The sequence below is a fragment of the Melanerpes formicivorus genome, unplaced genomic scaffold, assembly GCF_026170545.1.
Source record: "Melanerpes formicivorus ecotype bairdi unplaced genomic scaffold, bMelFor1.0.p_v2 SCAF_10, whole genome shotgun sequence".
Classification (NCBI taxonomy): Eukaryota; Metazoa; Chordata; class Aves; order Piciformes; family Picidae; genus Melanerpes; species Melanerpes formicivorus.
In genome coordinates, this window is record NW_027142362.1 from 21,337,528 (window position 1) to 21,352,385 (window position 14,858).

The 14,858-nt window shown below is 61.5% G+C and overlaps 1 protein-coding gene across 3 annotated transcripts; it reads right to left on the reverse strand.

The window, feature by feature from the left end:
- Positions 1–1,952: 1,952 nt before the first annotated feature.
- Positions 1,953–14,570, reverse strand: DUOXA1 (dual oxidase maturation factor 1). Of its 3 annotated transcripts, none has more exons than XM_068144204.1 (7): positions 14,520–14,570; positions 13,088–13,265; positions 12,187–12,244; positions 8,792–8,926; positions 6,486–6,699; positions 3,691–3,905; positions 1,953–2,321 (listed from the first exon to the last, which is right to left on the reverse strand). In XM_068144204.1, exons 2-7 carry the CDS (start codon positions 13,232–13,234, stop codon positions 2,107–2,109), a joined length of 984 nt encoding a protein of 327 aa, XP_068000305.1. In that variant the 5' UTR covers positions 13,235–13,265; positions 14,520–14,570; the 3' UTR covers positions 1,953–2,106. The 3 variants fall into 3 exon arrangements, with proteins under 3 accessions (XP_068000305.1, XP_068000304.1, XP_068000306.1); XM_068144203.1 differs by having other exon boundaries at positions 13,088–13,243; positions 14,520–14,550; XM_068144205.1 differs by lacking the exon at positions 8,792–8,926 and having other exon boundaries at positions 13,088–13,243; positions 14,520–14,550.
- Positions 14,571–14,858: the final 288 nt, after the last annotated feature.

Here is a 14,858-nt window from a genome sequence, read left to right on the forward strand (position 1 = left end):
TTCCCTGGGCCTGAGCAAAGCCTTCCACACTGTCCCACACCACATCCTGGGCTCCAGGCTGGTGACACATGGGTTTGATGGGTGACCACTAGATGGATAAGGAACTGGCTTGATGGCAGCACCCAAAGAGTGGCTGTCCATGGCTCCATGTCCCAGTGGAGGCCAGGGACAAGCAGAGTCCCTCAGGGATCAGTCCTGGGACCAGGCTTGTTCAACACCTTTGTGGGTGCCATGGACAGTGGCATTGAGTGAACCCTCAGCAAGTTTGCTGATGACACCAAGCTGTGTGGTGCAGCAGACAGCTGGAGGGAAGGGATCCATCCAGAGGGACCTGGACAGGCTGGAGAGGTGGGCACAAGCCAACCTCATGAGGTTCAACAAGACCAAGGGCAGGGTCCTGCAGCTGGGTGGAGGCAATCCCAGGCACAAATCCAGGCTGGGCAGTGCCTGGCTGGAAAGCAGCCCTGAGGAGAGAGCCTTGGGGGTGCTGGGGGAGGAGAAGCTCACCAGGAGCTCTCAGTGTGCACTTGCAGCCCAGAAAGCCAACCAGAGCCTGGGCTGCATCAGGAGAAGTGTGGCCAGCAGGGCAAGGGAGGTGATCCTCCCCCTCTGCTCAGCTCTGGGGAGACCCCACCTGGAGTACTGCCTCCAGTTCTGCAGCCCCTATTCCAAGAGGGATGTGGAGGTGCTGGAAGGTGTCCAGAGAAGGGCCAGGAGGATGAGCAGAGGGCTGGATTGGTTGATGGGTTGGACACAATGATCTTGAAGGTCTCTTCCAACCTGGTTTATTTCTATTCTATTCTATTCTATTCTATTCTATTCTATTCTATTCTATTCTATTCTATTCTATTCTATTCTATTCTATTCTATTCCATTCCATTCCATTCCATTCCATTCCATTCCTATGAGGACAGACTGAAGGAGTTGGGGCTGTTCAGTCTGGAGACATGAGCCAGCAGTGTGCCCAGGGGGCCAAGAAGGCCAAGGGCATCCTGGCCTGCATCAGGAAGAGTGTGGCCAGCAGGAGCAGGGAAGTCATTGTGCCCTGTGCTCAGCACTGGTTAGGCCACACCTTGAGTCCTGTGTCCAGTTCTGGGCCCCTCAGCTTAGGAAGGACATTGAGAGACTTGAAGGTGTCCAGAGAAGGGCAACAAGGCTGGGGAGAGGCCTTGAGCACAGCCCTGTGAGGAGAGGCTGAGGGAGCTGGGGTTGCTTAGACTGGAGAAGAGGAGGCTCAGGGGAGACCTCATTGCCCTCTACAACTACCTGAAGGGAGGCTGTAGCCAGGAGGGGGTTGGTCTCTTCTCCCAGGCAAGCAGCACCAGAACAAGAGGACACAGTCTCAAGCTGTGCCAGGGGAGGTTTAGGCTGGAGGTGAGGAGAAAGTTCTTCCCAGAGAGAGTTGTTAGCCATTGGGATGTGCTGCCCAGGGAGGTGGTGGAGTCCCCATCCCTGGAGGTGTTCCAGAGGGGATTGGATGTGGCACTTGGTGCCATGGTCTAGCCATGAGGTCTGTGGTGCCAGGTTGGACTTGGTGATCTTTGAGGTCTCTTCCAACCTTGGTGATTCTGGGAGACTGTGAGGTGACCTAATTGTGGCCTTCCAACCTCTCATGTCCAGGGCAGTGTGATCCTGGAGACAGCTCCACTCCTCCTGAGAGCTGCTGGGGAGAGCATCCCTGCACAGAGGAGACCTCCTAGGGGCCTTAAAGGTGGGGGTGCAGTCCTGGGGGGCTCTGCCTCCCCTGTGGTCCAGCCCCAGGGGGCTGCAGCCTGCTGCTTTCTCTCCACTTCAGTGCCTGACCCTTGGGGAGGACTCTGGGCTGAGTCTGGGGTGGGCTGAGAGGAAGGGCAGGAGCCCCCTGCCTGGGCTGGGCAGTCAGCAGTGGGGAGGGACTCTCCTCACCCCAAGAGCTCCTCCAGCTGCTGGTGACTCAAGGAACAGCCAACACCACGAGGTCAAGCTTGTATTTGAGCCCCCTGCCCAGGCTTGGGGGCTGGCAGCTGCCTGGGGTCTGCCTCTTCCCCCTTGGGCTCTTGAGGGGCCTGGAGCAGAGGGTGAGCTCAGGAGCTGCCCTGGCACCTTGCCCTGCCTCCTCCCAGGGCCTCACAGCTTGGTGGCTAGCACCTGGGGAGGCTGTGCCAGGGGCAGCAGCAGCACCTCCTGCACAGAGGAGCTGGCCTCAGCAGGCAGGAAGGCCTTGCCCTGCTCCTCCTCCTCTTCTCCCCTCCCCTGGTCCAGGTCAAAGACAACCTTCAGCTTCTCAGGCTGCTTGGAGCTCAGGATGATAATGCCCAGCCCCAGGACCAGGCACAGCAGCCCTGCAACATGGGGACACCATATCAGCACCCCCTGCCCACCCTGTGCCAGCCCCTGCCCCCATCAGCACCCCCTGCCCCCATCAGCACCCCCTGCCCACCCTGTGCCAGCCCCTGCCCCCATCAGCACTCCCTGCCCACCCTGTGCCAGCCCCTGCCCCCATCAGCACCCCCTGCCCACCCTGTGCCAGCCCCTGCCCCCATCAGCACCCCCTGCCCACCCTGTGCCAGCCCCTGCCCACCCTGTGCCAGCCCCTGCCCCCCATCAGCACCCCCTGCCCACCCTGTGCCAGCCCCTGCCCCCCATCAACATCCCCTCTGGGCACATGCCCACGGGCTCTGCAGGGCATGGCAGCCCTGGCACCTCTCTGGGCACATGCCCATGCCATGCCCTTGGGCCGTGCAGGGCTCCTGGCCGCTGCTCTCTTCTTGCCCCAGCGCCAAGGGCTGTGCCCAGGCAGGAGGCCGAAGGGCTGAGGAGCCTCTGGGCCGTGCTGGGCAGCAGCAGCTGAGGGCTGAGCCCCAGCAGGAGGCTGATCCCCAGCTCAGATCTGATCCCCAGCTCAGGGCTGATCCCCAGCTCAGATCTGAGCCCCAGCTCAGGCTGATCCTCAGCTCAGATCTGATCCCCAGCTCAGATCTGATCCCCAGCTCAGGCTGATCCCCAGCTCAGATCTGATCCCCAGCTCAGGCTGATCCCCAGCTCAGATCTGATCTCCAGCTCAGGGCTGATCCCCAGCTCAGGCTGATCTCCAGCTCAGATCTGATCCCCAGCTCAGGCTGATCCCCAGCTCAGATCTGATCCCCAGCTCAGATCTGATCTCCAGCTCAGGGCTGATCCCCAGCTCAGATCTGATCCCCAGCTCAGGCTGATCCCCAGCTCAGATCTGATCCTCAGCTCAGGCTGATCCCCAGCTCAGGCTGATCCCCAGCTCAGATCTGATCCCCAGCTCAGGCTGATCCCCAGCTCAGATCTGATCCCCAGCTCAGGCTGATCCCCAACTCAGGCTGATCCCCAGCTCAGATCTGATCCCCAGCTCAGGCTGATCCCCAGCTCAGGCTGATCCTCAGCTCAGATCTGAGCCCCAGCTCAGGGCTGATCCCCAGCTCAGATCTGATCCCCAGCTCTGGGCTGATCCCCAGCTCAGATCTGATCCCCAGCTCAGGCTGATCCCCAGCTCAGGCTGATCCTCAGCTCAGATCTGATCCCCAGCTCAGGGCTGATCCCCAGCTCAGATCTGATCCCCAGCTCAGGGCTGATCCCCAGCTCAGATCTGATCCCCAGCTCAGGCTGATCCCCAGCTCAGGCTGATCCCCAGCTCAGATCTGATCCCCACTCAGGCTGATCCCCAGCAGCAGGCAGGGCACTGACCTGTGGCTAGTGCCAGCCAGAAGGAGGCTCCGTAGGCCGTGTGCAGGGCAGCTGTGCCCAGGCGGATTGGGCAGCGGGCGGCGCCCCGGGCAGCCGAGAAGAAGAGCAGGGAGCAGAGCAGCAGGGTGGCTGTGAGCAGCAGCATGCAGCCCCCCCGGGCCGGGAGGGGCATGGAGAGCAGCAGCAGGGCCAGCAGCCAGGAGCAGAAGGCCATCCTGCAAGGGCAGCACGGTGCTGAGCGGAGCCTGCCCCGCTCGGGACCCTGCCCCGGCGGCTCCCAGCCCCTGGCAGCCAGCCCCTCCAACCCAGCCCCCTCTGCAGCTGCAGGGCTGGTGGAGAGGCAGCTCCGTGGCTGGGGGCACTCAGTGTGGGACCTCACAGAGCAGCTGAGCTGGGGAAGGGCCTTGGGCACAAACCTGCTGAGCAGCAGGGGCAGGGACTGGGCCCTGTGCCGGGCACTGCCGAGGGCACAGCTTGAGACCTGGCTGCAGGTCTGGCTCCTCACTGCCAGCAGGACACTGAGAGGCTGGAGCAGGGCCAGAGGAGGGCACCAGAGCTGGGGAAGGGTCTGGGGAGGAGCAGCTGAGGGAGCTGGGGGGGTTGGTGTGGAGCAGAGGAGGCTGAGGGAGAACTCATTGCTCTCTCCAGCTGCAGGGAGCTGGGGTTGGGCACTTCCCACATGCAGCAAGTGGCAGGCCAAGAGGAAAGGGACTCAGGTTGTGCCAGGGGAGGTTCAGGTTGGATATTAGGAGAAATGTCTTCCCTGAAAGGGTCCTAAGGCTCAGGCTGCCCAGCAGGGTGGTGGAGTTCCCATCCCTGGAGGGGTTTAAAAGCCCCCTGGGTGCAGTGCTGAGGGAGGAGGTTTGGTGGCAGTGGTTTAGTAGCAGGGCTGGGGGGAGGAGCTCTGGGTGAGTGATTGGCCTGGATGGTGTCAAAGGAACCTTCCAGCCTCCCCAGCTCAGTGATTCACACAGCCCTGAGCATCCTGAGGTGGCTCTGACCCTCAGCCCTGAGCATCCTGAGGTGGCTCTGACACAGCCCTGAGCATCCTGAGGTGGCTCTGACACAGCCCTGAGCATCCTGAGGTGGCTCTGACCCTCAGCCCTGAGCATCCTGAGGTGGCTCTGACCCTCAGCCCTGAGCATCCTGAGGTGGCTCTGACCATCAGCCCTGAGCATCCTGATAGAGCTCTGACCCTCAGCCCTGAGCATCCTGATAGAGCTCTGACCCTCAACCCTGAGCATCCTGAGGTGGCTCTGACCATCAACCCTGAGCATCCTGAGGTGGCTCTGACCCTCAGCCCTGAGCATCCTGATAGAGCTCTGACCCTCAGCCCTGAGCATCCTGATGTGGCTCTGACCCTCAGCCCTGAGCATCCTGATGTGGCTCTGACCATCAGCCCTGCCATGGGCAGCATACTGGAGCAGAAACCTCTGGAGGTGCCTGCAGATGAACTCTTTCCCCTCACTCTTGTGTGCCCCCCAGCTGGCTGCCCCAGGCAGTTTCCCTGTGTTGAAGGTGAGAGCAGCCACAGAGAGCCCTTTGTTGGGAGAGCCTCCCAGGGAGCCATGCCCAGGGCTGATTCAGCGCCTGGAGAGAGCCCAGCTGCCAGCCCTGCCCTGTGCCTGGCCCTGGGCTGGGCTCACTGGGGAGCTGAGCCTAGCAACCTCTCCTGTTTCCAAGGCCTACAATGACAGATGAGTTCATCTCAACATCCCTGCCCTGGGAAGCACAGGGCTGGGCAGGCTGAGCTGTTCCTGCCCAAGGAGATCAGGGCAGGCACCGGCAGCATACATCCGGGGTGGGGGCGCTGGGGGGGGCAACACTCTCTCTTCCCCTCCCCACAGCTTCTCAGGCACGTGGGGATGCTCTGAGGCTCCAGCAGCACAGCACACACACATGCTCTGAGTTTTACACCACCAGACAGCCTCTGAGCATCCCCTTCACAGAGCCCTCCACTGCCACCGGCAGTCCTCTTGCCCTCTGGGCTAAGCAAAAGGAGCCAGGGGATGCTGCTCATGGAATGGTTTGGTAGGAAGGGACCTTGAGGATCAGCCAGCTCCAGCCCCCTGCCATGGGCAGGGACACCTCCCACCAGCACAGGCTGCTCAGGGCCTCATCCAGCCTGGCCCTCAGCACCTCCAGGCAGGAGGCAGCCACAGCCTCCCTGGGCAGCCTGTGCCAGTCCTTCCCCAGCCTCACTGACAACAATTTCTTCCTCCTCTCCACTCTCAGCCTCCCCTCTCCCAGCTCAAAGCCATTGTCCCTCAGCCTGTCCCTCCCAGCCCTTCTCCAGAGTCCCTCCCCAGCTCTCCTGCAGCCCTTCAGCTCCTGGGAGGCTGCTCTGAGCTCTGCCTGCAGCCTTCTCTTCTCCAGGCTGCACAGCCCCAACTCTCCCAGCCTGGCCCCACAGGGGAGGCTCTGCAGCCTCTGCTCATCCTGGTGGCCTCCTCTGCAGCCTCTCCAGCAGCTCATCTGACCATGCCTGGTCTTACCAGAGCTTCACATCTTGCTTGGATGAAGCCCTGGCACCACAAGCCCCTCAGGGTGCCATCTGCTTCCCTTCCAAGGCAGAAGAGCTCTTCCCCAGCTGCCATTCTGCAGAGCAGGGCAGAGGCCAGAGAGAGGCCTGAGGGGAGCTGTGAGGCCAGGCAGGAGCCCCCCTGGCTCTGCAGGAGAGCAGCTGCAGGCTGGCACAGCACAGGGGGGCTGCAGCAGGCTGCCCTGCTCCGCCTGGCTCTCCCCTGGGCAGCCTGGGGGCACAGCAGCAGGGCCAGGCCGTGGCTGGCACTCACCAGAGGGTGATGGAGGCGTAGTGGCCGGCGCTGCGGTACTGCCCCTGCACGCCGCAGGGGCTCCGTGCCCGGAACTTCTCTGCCACGTAGAGGATGGGGCTGGGCAGCCCCTTCTGCAGCCCTGCCACGTAGCTCTGCTCGTAGTCTGCCCCCAGGCCCCAGCTGAAGAACTCGTTGTAGTCGATGGTCTCGTTGAGCTGCTGCACAGGGGCTCCTGGGGAGGCACAGCCTGGGCTCAGCTCAGCACAGCCTGGGCTCAGCTCAGCACAGCCTGGGCTCAGCACAGCCTGGGCTCAGCTCAGCGCAGCCAGGGCTCAGCTCAGCACAGCCTGGGCTCAGCGCAGCCTGGGCTCAGCTCAGCACAGCCTGGGCTCAGCTCAGTACAGCCTGGGCTCAGCACAGCCAGGGCTCAGCTCAGCACAGCACAGCTTGGGCTCAGCACAGCTTGGGCTCAGCACAGCTTGGGCTCAGCACAGCCTGGGCTCAGCTCAGCGCAGCACAGCCTGGGCTCAGCTCAGCACAGCCTGGGCTCAGTGCTGCCTGGGCTCAGCACAGCCTGGGCTCAGCTCAGCACAGCCTGGGCTCAGTGCTGCCTGGGCTCAGCACAGCCTGGGCTCAGCACAGCCTGGGCTCAGCACGGCCTAGGCTCAGAGCAGCCTGGGCTCAGCTCAGCACGGCCTGGGCTCAGCATGGGTTATGGAATGGGCCAGGCCAGAAGGCACCTCCAGAGCTCCCCCAGCCCCAGCCCTGCAGCCAGCAGGGACCTCCCCAGAGAGATCAGGCTGCCCAGAGCCCCACCCAGACTCACCAGGGCTGGGACCCCAACCCCCTCCCTGGGCAACCTGCTGCAGTGTTCCAGCAGCCTCCTGGAGCAGAACTTATTCCTCACATCCAATCTCAATCTGCTCTGCTCTGGTTTGAAGACATTGCCCCTGGTGCTGTCCCTGCAGGCCTTTGGGAACAGTCTCTCTGCAGCCTTCCTGTAGCTCTCTTCAGGCACTGGCAGGTTGCTCTGAGGTCTGCCTGGAGCCTTCTCTTCTCCAGGCTGAACACCCCCAGCTCCCTCAGCCTGGCCTCAGAGCAGAGCTGCTCCAAGCCCCTGAGCATTTTCATGGCCTCCCCTGGAGCCTCTCCATCAGCTCCAGGTCCTTCCTGTGCTGAGGGCTCCAGGCCTGCACCCAGCACTGCAGGTGAGGTCTCAGCAGAGCCCAGTGGCAGAATCTCCTCTGTGGCTCTGCTGTCAGTGCTGCTGTGCCCCAGCCTCCCTGCAGCCCCTGGGTGCTGCTGGGGCCGTAGCTGGGGCAGGAGCTGCAGGTGGGCACTGCACACTCTGTGGTCTCATTGAGCTGTGTGCTAGGTAAAGCCCAGCCCAGGAGGGGCTGGCTGGAGAAAACCTAGCCTCAGGTGGGCAAAGAAACCTGATGGAGGTGGGCAGAGAGAGCTGGTCCCCTCCAGGGGGAGTGGTCCCCAGGTCAAAGTCTGGTCCACTTCCACTCCCTGTCCACAGCCCTGTTTAAGGGGGGACCATTTGCTGTCTTGCTCTCCCTTTCCTGCCCTTGGCACTGCGACTCCCTCCTGCTGCTGGTGGGGTTGACCATGTGGTGGGGCCTGCTCCATGCTGTTCCTAAGGCTCCTGCACCTAAAGAGAATCCATCTCAGAGCCAGAGAATCCTTTGCCAGCTGTGTCTGGTTTCCTTACACCTCTGTAACCTTCCTTGTCCTGAGATGCTTTTAGCTTTTGCTAGACTTACCTTTTCTCTTCCAAATCGATCCCAGGCTGTTCTCTCCTTGCTTTACCTCTCTCTTCCTCTCCTGCCTAATTAGCTTTCCCTACTGGGAAAAGGGGAGAGGGGAGGCCACCTGAATCTCTTCCTTTGGGCTTCTTGGCTCCAGGAAAAGCTTAGAGCCCAGGCAGCTGGCTTACCAGGTCTCCTGCCAGGTGTTGAGAGCTGAGGAGCTTCCCCAGCCTGAGAGACAGCCCCAAGACCTCCCACTGGGGGTAACGAGGTGCCAAGCATGGCCCCAGCCCCCTCCTGCTCAGATATCATAGAATCATAGCATCAACCAGCTTGGAAAAGACCTCAGAGATCATCAAGTCCCAACCTGTCACCCAACACCTCCTGACAACTCAACCATGGCTCCAAGGGCCCCATCCAATCCCCTCTTGAACACCTCCAGGGATGGGGACTCCACCACCTCCCTGGGCAGCACATCCCAGTGGCCAATTCCTCTTGCTGGGAAGAACTTACCCCTCCCCTCCAGCCTAAACCTCCCCTGGTGCAGCCTGAGACTGCCCCAGCACTCACCCAGCAGTGTGATGTTCAGCCCATCCAGGCCAATGTGCAGCCCCACGTCCACGGTGACCAGGGCAGAGCTGAAGGACTTGTAGGAAGCATTGGCAGTGACCCAGCCTGTCTCCCAGTCCCTGCCAAACTGCACAGCTGTGGAGACTCCAAAGGTTAGCCATGGCCTGGCAGCAGGACCCATGGAGGTGCCTGCCATGCTGGGCACCAGGGCTTCAGCGCCACCTACCCTGTGGTGGCAGCTTGAGGCTGGGTGGCTTGGAGAAACCACAAAGCTGAAGGCCTCCAGCAGCTGGAGAGGCCCAGGAGGTGGAGCAGGAAGGGTATTTCAGTCCCTCAAGTCCTGCATCCCTGCACAAGTGGCTGCATTTTCAGTTTGCTTCCCTTTTGTGCCTTCCTCCCTCCTCTGCAGCGTGCTCTGCTCTCATGCTTTGTGGTGGCCTTAGGCTGTGCCTTGACATTTTAGCTGCAGATTCATAGTATAGTATCAGTCAGGGTTGGAAGGGAGCACAAGGATCATCCAGTTCCAACCCCCCTGCCATGGGCAGGGACACCCCACACTAGATCAGCCTGGCCAGAGCCTCGTCCAGCCTGGTAGTCTGAAAGGCTTAAACTCCCTAAGAGTATTGTAGGGTGCTTTACAGCCCTCAGCCATCTCAATTAAGCTAGCTCAGTTCTGTCAAATAGCAGAGAAGCCCACAAATGGCTGTGGGCTCACTGCTCCTGTGTGAAATCAGATCCCAGAGGCAAAGCTCCAGAGCAGAGCCAAGAAAGGCAGTTTGCAGGAATCCACTGAAGCTGTGGTCAGCTCCATTCTAACAGCTTGGTCATTAACACACCCAAGTGCCAGGTTCTGCACATTGGCCACAACAACCCCAGGCAGTGCTACAGGCTGGGGTCAGAGTGGCTGAGAGCAGCCAGGCAGAGAGGGGCCTGGGGGTGCTGGCTGATGGTAGGCTGAACATGAGCCTGCAGTGTGCCCAGGTGGCCAAGAAGGCCAAAGGCATCCTGGCCTGCATCAGGAAGAGTGTGGCCAGCAGGAGCAGGGAAGTCATTGTGCCCTGTGCTCAGCACTGCTTAGGCCACAGTTTGAATCCTGTGTCCAGTTCTGGGCCCCTCAGCTTAGGAAAGAGGTTGATCTGCTGGAAGGTGTCCAGAGAAGGGCAACAAAGCTGGGGAGGGGTCTGGAGCACAGCCCTGTGAGGAGAGGCTGAGGGAGCTGGGGTTGCTTAGCCTGGAGAAGAGGAGGCTCAGGGGAGACCTCATTGCTCTCTACAACTCCCTGCAGGGAGGTTGTAGCCAGGTGGGGGTTGGTCTCTTCTCCCAGGCACCCAGCACCAGAACAAGAGGACACAGTCTCAAGCTGTGCCAGGGGAGGTTTAGGCTGGATGTTAAGATGAAGTTCTTCACAGAAAGAGAGATTTTCCACTGGGATGTGCTGCCCAGGGAGGTGGTGGAGTCCCCATCCCTGGAGGTGTCCAGGAGGAGACTGGATGGGGGGCTTGGTGCCACGGTCTAGCCGACTAGATGCTGTTGGATGATAGGTTGGCCCTGACGCTCTCAAAGGTCCTTTCCAAGCTGGTTAATTCTAGCAGGCTAGGAAAAGCCAGCCCTAAACCCCAGACAAAGCTGCTGCATGGCTTCTCATCATCTGCAACTCCCTCCTGTAATGCAGGTGCCTATTTTAATGCTTCTGGGTGTTTAAGACAGGAGACATGGTTCTCTTCCAACCCTCTCCGTTCCTGCCCTGAGCGTGGCACTGGCAGTCAGGAGCCCTGGTGCAGAATTCCCCCACCACATGTACACTTGGAGAACATGAAAACACAGCCACGTCACTCACAGTTAGCTGGGTTACTGCCATGCCATTTAGGAGCCATGACTTAACTTAATTCTGAGCAGAAAAGTAGGGAACCATAAAGAATTCCCTCTTGGGTGTGAAGAGGAAACCAAAAGATGATGCTGAGCAGCCTCACTGGGCAAATATCTGCCACAGGAGGAGCTGCACCATGCCAGTTCTTCCCTTTCCTCTCCTGATCTTGGCTGGTTTGCTTGGCTCAGGAGAGGCAACCTGCTCTGGCTGGCCTGGGCTAACTCTAAACTTCCCTGCTCCTTTCTCTTCTCCCTTTTGTACAGGGTGGGGGGAAGGGGAGAGGCAGGGAGGGAGAAGCTGGCAGCTTCCCCTGCTCCTTGTGCTGTTTATTCACTGTAGATACCTGGATGGTGTTGCAGCTCCTGTGGATTTTGTGCACATGGATAGAAGCACAGAACCAAGCAGGCTGGAAAAGACCTCAGAGATCATCAAGTCCCAACCTGTCACCTGTGTTGAGAGCTGAGGAGCTTCCCCAGCCTGAGACACAGCCCCAAGACCTCCTGCTGGGGGGTAACGAGGTGCCAAACATGCCCCCAGCCCCCTCCTGCTCAGATATCATAGAATCATGGCATCAACCAGCTTGGAAAAGACCTCAGAGATCATCAAGTCCCAACCTGTCACCCAACACCTCCTGACAACTCAACCATGGCTCCAAGTGCCACATCCAATCCCCTCTTGAACACCTCCAGGCATGGGGACTCCACCACCTCCCTGGGCAGCACATCCCAGTAGCCAATTCCTCTTGCTGGGAAGAACTTTCTCCTCCCCTCCAGCCTAAACCTCCCCTGGCACAGCTTGAGACTGTGTCCTCTTGTTCTGGTGCTGGGTGCCTGGGAGAAGAGACCAACCCCCACCTGGCTACAACCTCCCTTCAGGGAGTTGTGGAGAGCAATGAGGTCTCCCCTGAGCCTCCTCTTCTGCAGGCTAAGCAACCCCAGCTCCCTCAGCCTCTCCTCACAGGGCTGTGCTCAAGGCCTCTCCCCAGCCTTGTTGCCCTTCTCTGGACACCTTCAAGTCTCTCAATGTCCTTCCTAAACTGAGGGGCCCAGAGCTGGACACAGGACTCCAGGTGTGGCCTAACCAGTGCAGTGTACAGGGGCAGAATGACCTCCCTGCTCCTGCTGGCCACACTCTTCCTGATGCAGGCCAGGATGCCATTGGCCTTCTTGGCCACCTGGGCACACTGCAGGCTCATGTTCAGCCTACCATCGGCCAGCACCCCCAGGTCCCTCTCTGCCTGGCTGCTCTCCAGCCCCTCTGCCCCCAGCCTGTAGCTCTGCCTGGGGTTGTTGTGGCCAATGTGCAGCCCCCGGCACTTGGATGTGTTCAATCTCCTGCCCCTGGCCTCTGCCCATCTCTCCAGCCTGTATGCTGGCACCTCCCTCACTCACTGCAGCCAGGCACCAGGCACAGGTGGGGGTAGGTCCTCCTCCAACACTCATCCTCTGGGCTGGAGCTGGTGCCTGGCTGCTCTGCTCAGCCTCCTTCCCTTCGCTCCTCCATCCCCCCCCAGGCCCCTGGCACTCACTGAGGACCACAGCTCCCACGAAGAGGCTCAGCACCACCCGCAGGAACCAGAAGAGTCTCTGTGGAGGAGGAGCAGGGCAGGAAGACACAGCTCAGTCAGATTTGGCCATGAGGACCTCAGCACCAAGCAGGACATTTAGAAATGCCAGCTGCTGAGCCATGGCCCTGTCCTCTCCCTGGGGGGGGGGGCACACCACGGTGTCACAGGGGCCACAGGCAGCTGTGAGAATCCCTGCCACGAGGTGGGGAAGGCAGCAGGGAGATCAAAGCAGAGAAAGGAGGTCAAACAACCAAGTTGGGCAAGCTGTGCCTCCCCCTTCCTGGGAAGGTGATGGAGACACTCCCTGGGATAGCTCTGAGCTGGGATTCCCACAGTCACCCAAAGCTCACCTGCTGGCAGCTGGCCACAGCTGGAGGCAACAGCCAGGGCTGGGGGTTTGCAGCCTGTCCCCTGGGGGGGAGAAGCCTCTTGGGCAGCTCTGCTGCAAAGCCAAGCACCAAGCAGGGATGCAGCAGGCAGGTGGTGTGCCTGCAGCAGGGCCAGGCGGGCAGTGCCCCGCGGGCAGCGCTGGGCACCTGTGCCCCACACCTCCCTCCTTCAGTGGGGTTCTGGGGAAGGTGGAGCAAGGCCTTGGGCCTCACCCTGTTTTTCCACTGCTGTGAAATCACTCAGGCTTGCTCAAAGCCAAACCCAGCTGAGCTCAGAGCTGGGTGCTTGGGAACTGGAGATGGTGGAGATGGGAGGAGAGGATGGGCTGAGGCAGAGCTCTTGCTGCAGCCCTCCCAGCCCTGGCCATGGACCTGTGGGCACCTCTGCCCCCCCCCAGGTCTGGGGGTTGAGGCTGGGAAGGAGGAGGGATGGACAGGCAAGGGAGCAGAGGGCCCCCAGCCTCCCCACTTACCTTCCTGCCCCGGATCCCAGGCAGGATGATGATGAAAGTGACCAAGAGGGAGAGGAAGACAGAGAGGATGGTGGCCCGGGTGGTGTCGAAGAGGAAGCCAGCCCTGGGGCCAGGGTAGAAGGGGAAGGAGCCATTCCACAGGGTCATCCTGCTGCCCTGGATGGATGGAAATCAGCAACTAGAGGGACATTGGAGACAGCATCAGCTCCATGCCCCCACCTGGCCTGCTGTGCAGAGCCACCACCTGCCCCCGCCGCCTGCCCCGGGCAGGGCTGAGCCTGCAGCTCCAGAGCACAGCTCACAGCCTCTCAGACCTGCCTGGGTTGGAAAAGACCTTTGGGATCACGGCACTGGCAAGCCCTTGACTAAAGCACAGCCCTCAGTACCACATCTCCATGACCCTTAAGCACCTCCAGGGATGGGGCACCCTCCCTGGGCAGCCTGGGCCGGGGCTGAGGACCCTTGCTGGGATGAAAGGTTTCCTCCTCTCCAACCTAAGCCTCCCCTGGCACAATTCCAGGCCAGTTCCTCTCCTGCTCTCCCCTGAGCCTAGGGAGCAGAGCCCAAGCCCAGCTGCCTGCAGCCTCCTCTCAGGGAGCTGCAGAGAGCAATGAGGTCTCCCTCAGCCTCCTCTGCTCCACACCAACCCCCCCAGCTCCCTCAGCTGCTCCTCCCCAGCCCTCTTCTCCAGCCCCTTCCCCAGCTCTGCTGCCCTTCTCTGGCCCTGCTCCAGCCTCTCAGTGTCCTGCTGGCAGTGAGGAGCCAGAACTGAACCCAGGGCTCAAGGTGTGGCCTCAGCAGTGCCCAGCACAGGGCACAATCCCTGCCCTGCTGGGGAGCCCTGTTCTGCAGACCCCTCCCCAGCTCCACTGCCCTCTGCCCCCTGGGGTCCATCCCAGAGCAAGGCAGGGCTGCAGTCGCTGGGCACCCACCACAGTGCTGGGCTGTGCCCAGGCTGTGCCCCCATCCCTGGGTCTCTCCCACTCCTGATCTCTGGTGCCCTGCTGTGCTCCCTCCCTCCCCTGCCCGGGGCTGGCTGCAGCCTGGCTGCCCGCCGGGGGTGCCAGGCGCGGGGCGCTGGCTGAGTCACCAGGCTGTGCCCGGCCAGCTGCTCCTCACTGCGCCACGGCACAGGCAGCTCCCCGCCCTCCGGGGCACCAGGGGCACCCCAGAGGGGCACAGAGAGCGCCCATCCCTGGCAGCAGGCTGCCAACCCCCACCTGCCCAGCCCCCTGCCCAGGAGCTTGCTGGAAGCCGTGCCACAGCGGGCAGAGCGGTGCTGCTCTGGAATCCGGCAGCAGAGCTTGGCACAGCCCTCGGCACAGGCGCTGCCCTGCTGGGAAAGGGGGTGCTCAGCACCCCCCGGGGGCAGGGCCTGTGCCAGGAGCAGCTGCAGAGGTCCCCACGTCCCCCATCCCCACGCCAAACCTACCTGCAGAGCTGCTGCTGCCTCTGTGCCCGCTGCCTCCCCACCCGTGGGCGGGTTGCCAGCCCGGCGTGGCACCCTGCTGCTCCTGCCAGGGCTTGGAGGGTGCCTGCCCCCAGAGCTGCCGCCTGCTGCAGCCTTACCCAGGCAGCTCTGCCCTCTGCACGCCGAGCCCCGGGGCAGGCAGGGTGCCAGGCAGCCTTGCAGGGGTGAGTGCTCCAGGGTGGGCTTTGCCTCTTTGCCTTCTCCTCCCTGATCTTTTCCTGCAGCAGGGGAACTCCAGCTCCTCCTCCTGGCAGGAAGACCCTGGGACCCCAGGCTCCTCGGGAGCCTGAGAGCAGAAGA

Bases quoted from the DNA above. Each gene is read 5' to 3' on its own strand.
- DUOXA1 (XM_068144204.1), bottom strand. From the start codon at position 13,234: ATGACCCTGTGGAATGGCTCCTTCCCCTTCTACCCTGGCCCCAGGGCT. The intron at 6,700-8,791 runs GTGAGTGCTGGG...GTGCCTCCCCAG, and splicing joins GCTGAACATCACACTGCTGG to GAGCCCCTGTGCAGCAGCTC. The intron at 2,322-3,690 runs GTCAGTGCCCTG...CCCATGTTGCAG, and splicing joins CTGGCTGGCACTAGCCACAG to GGCTGCTGTGCCTGGTCCTG.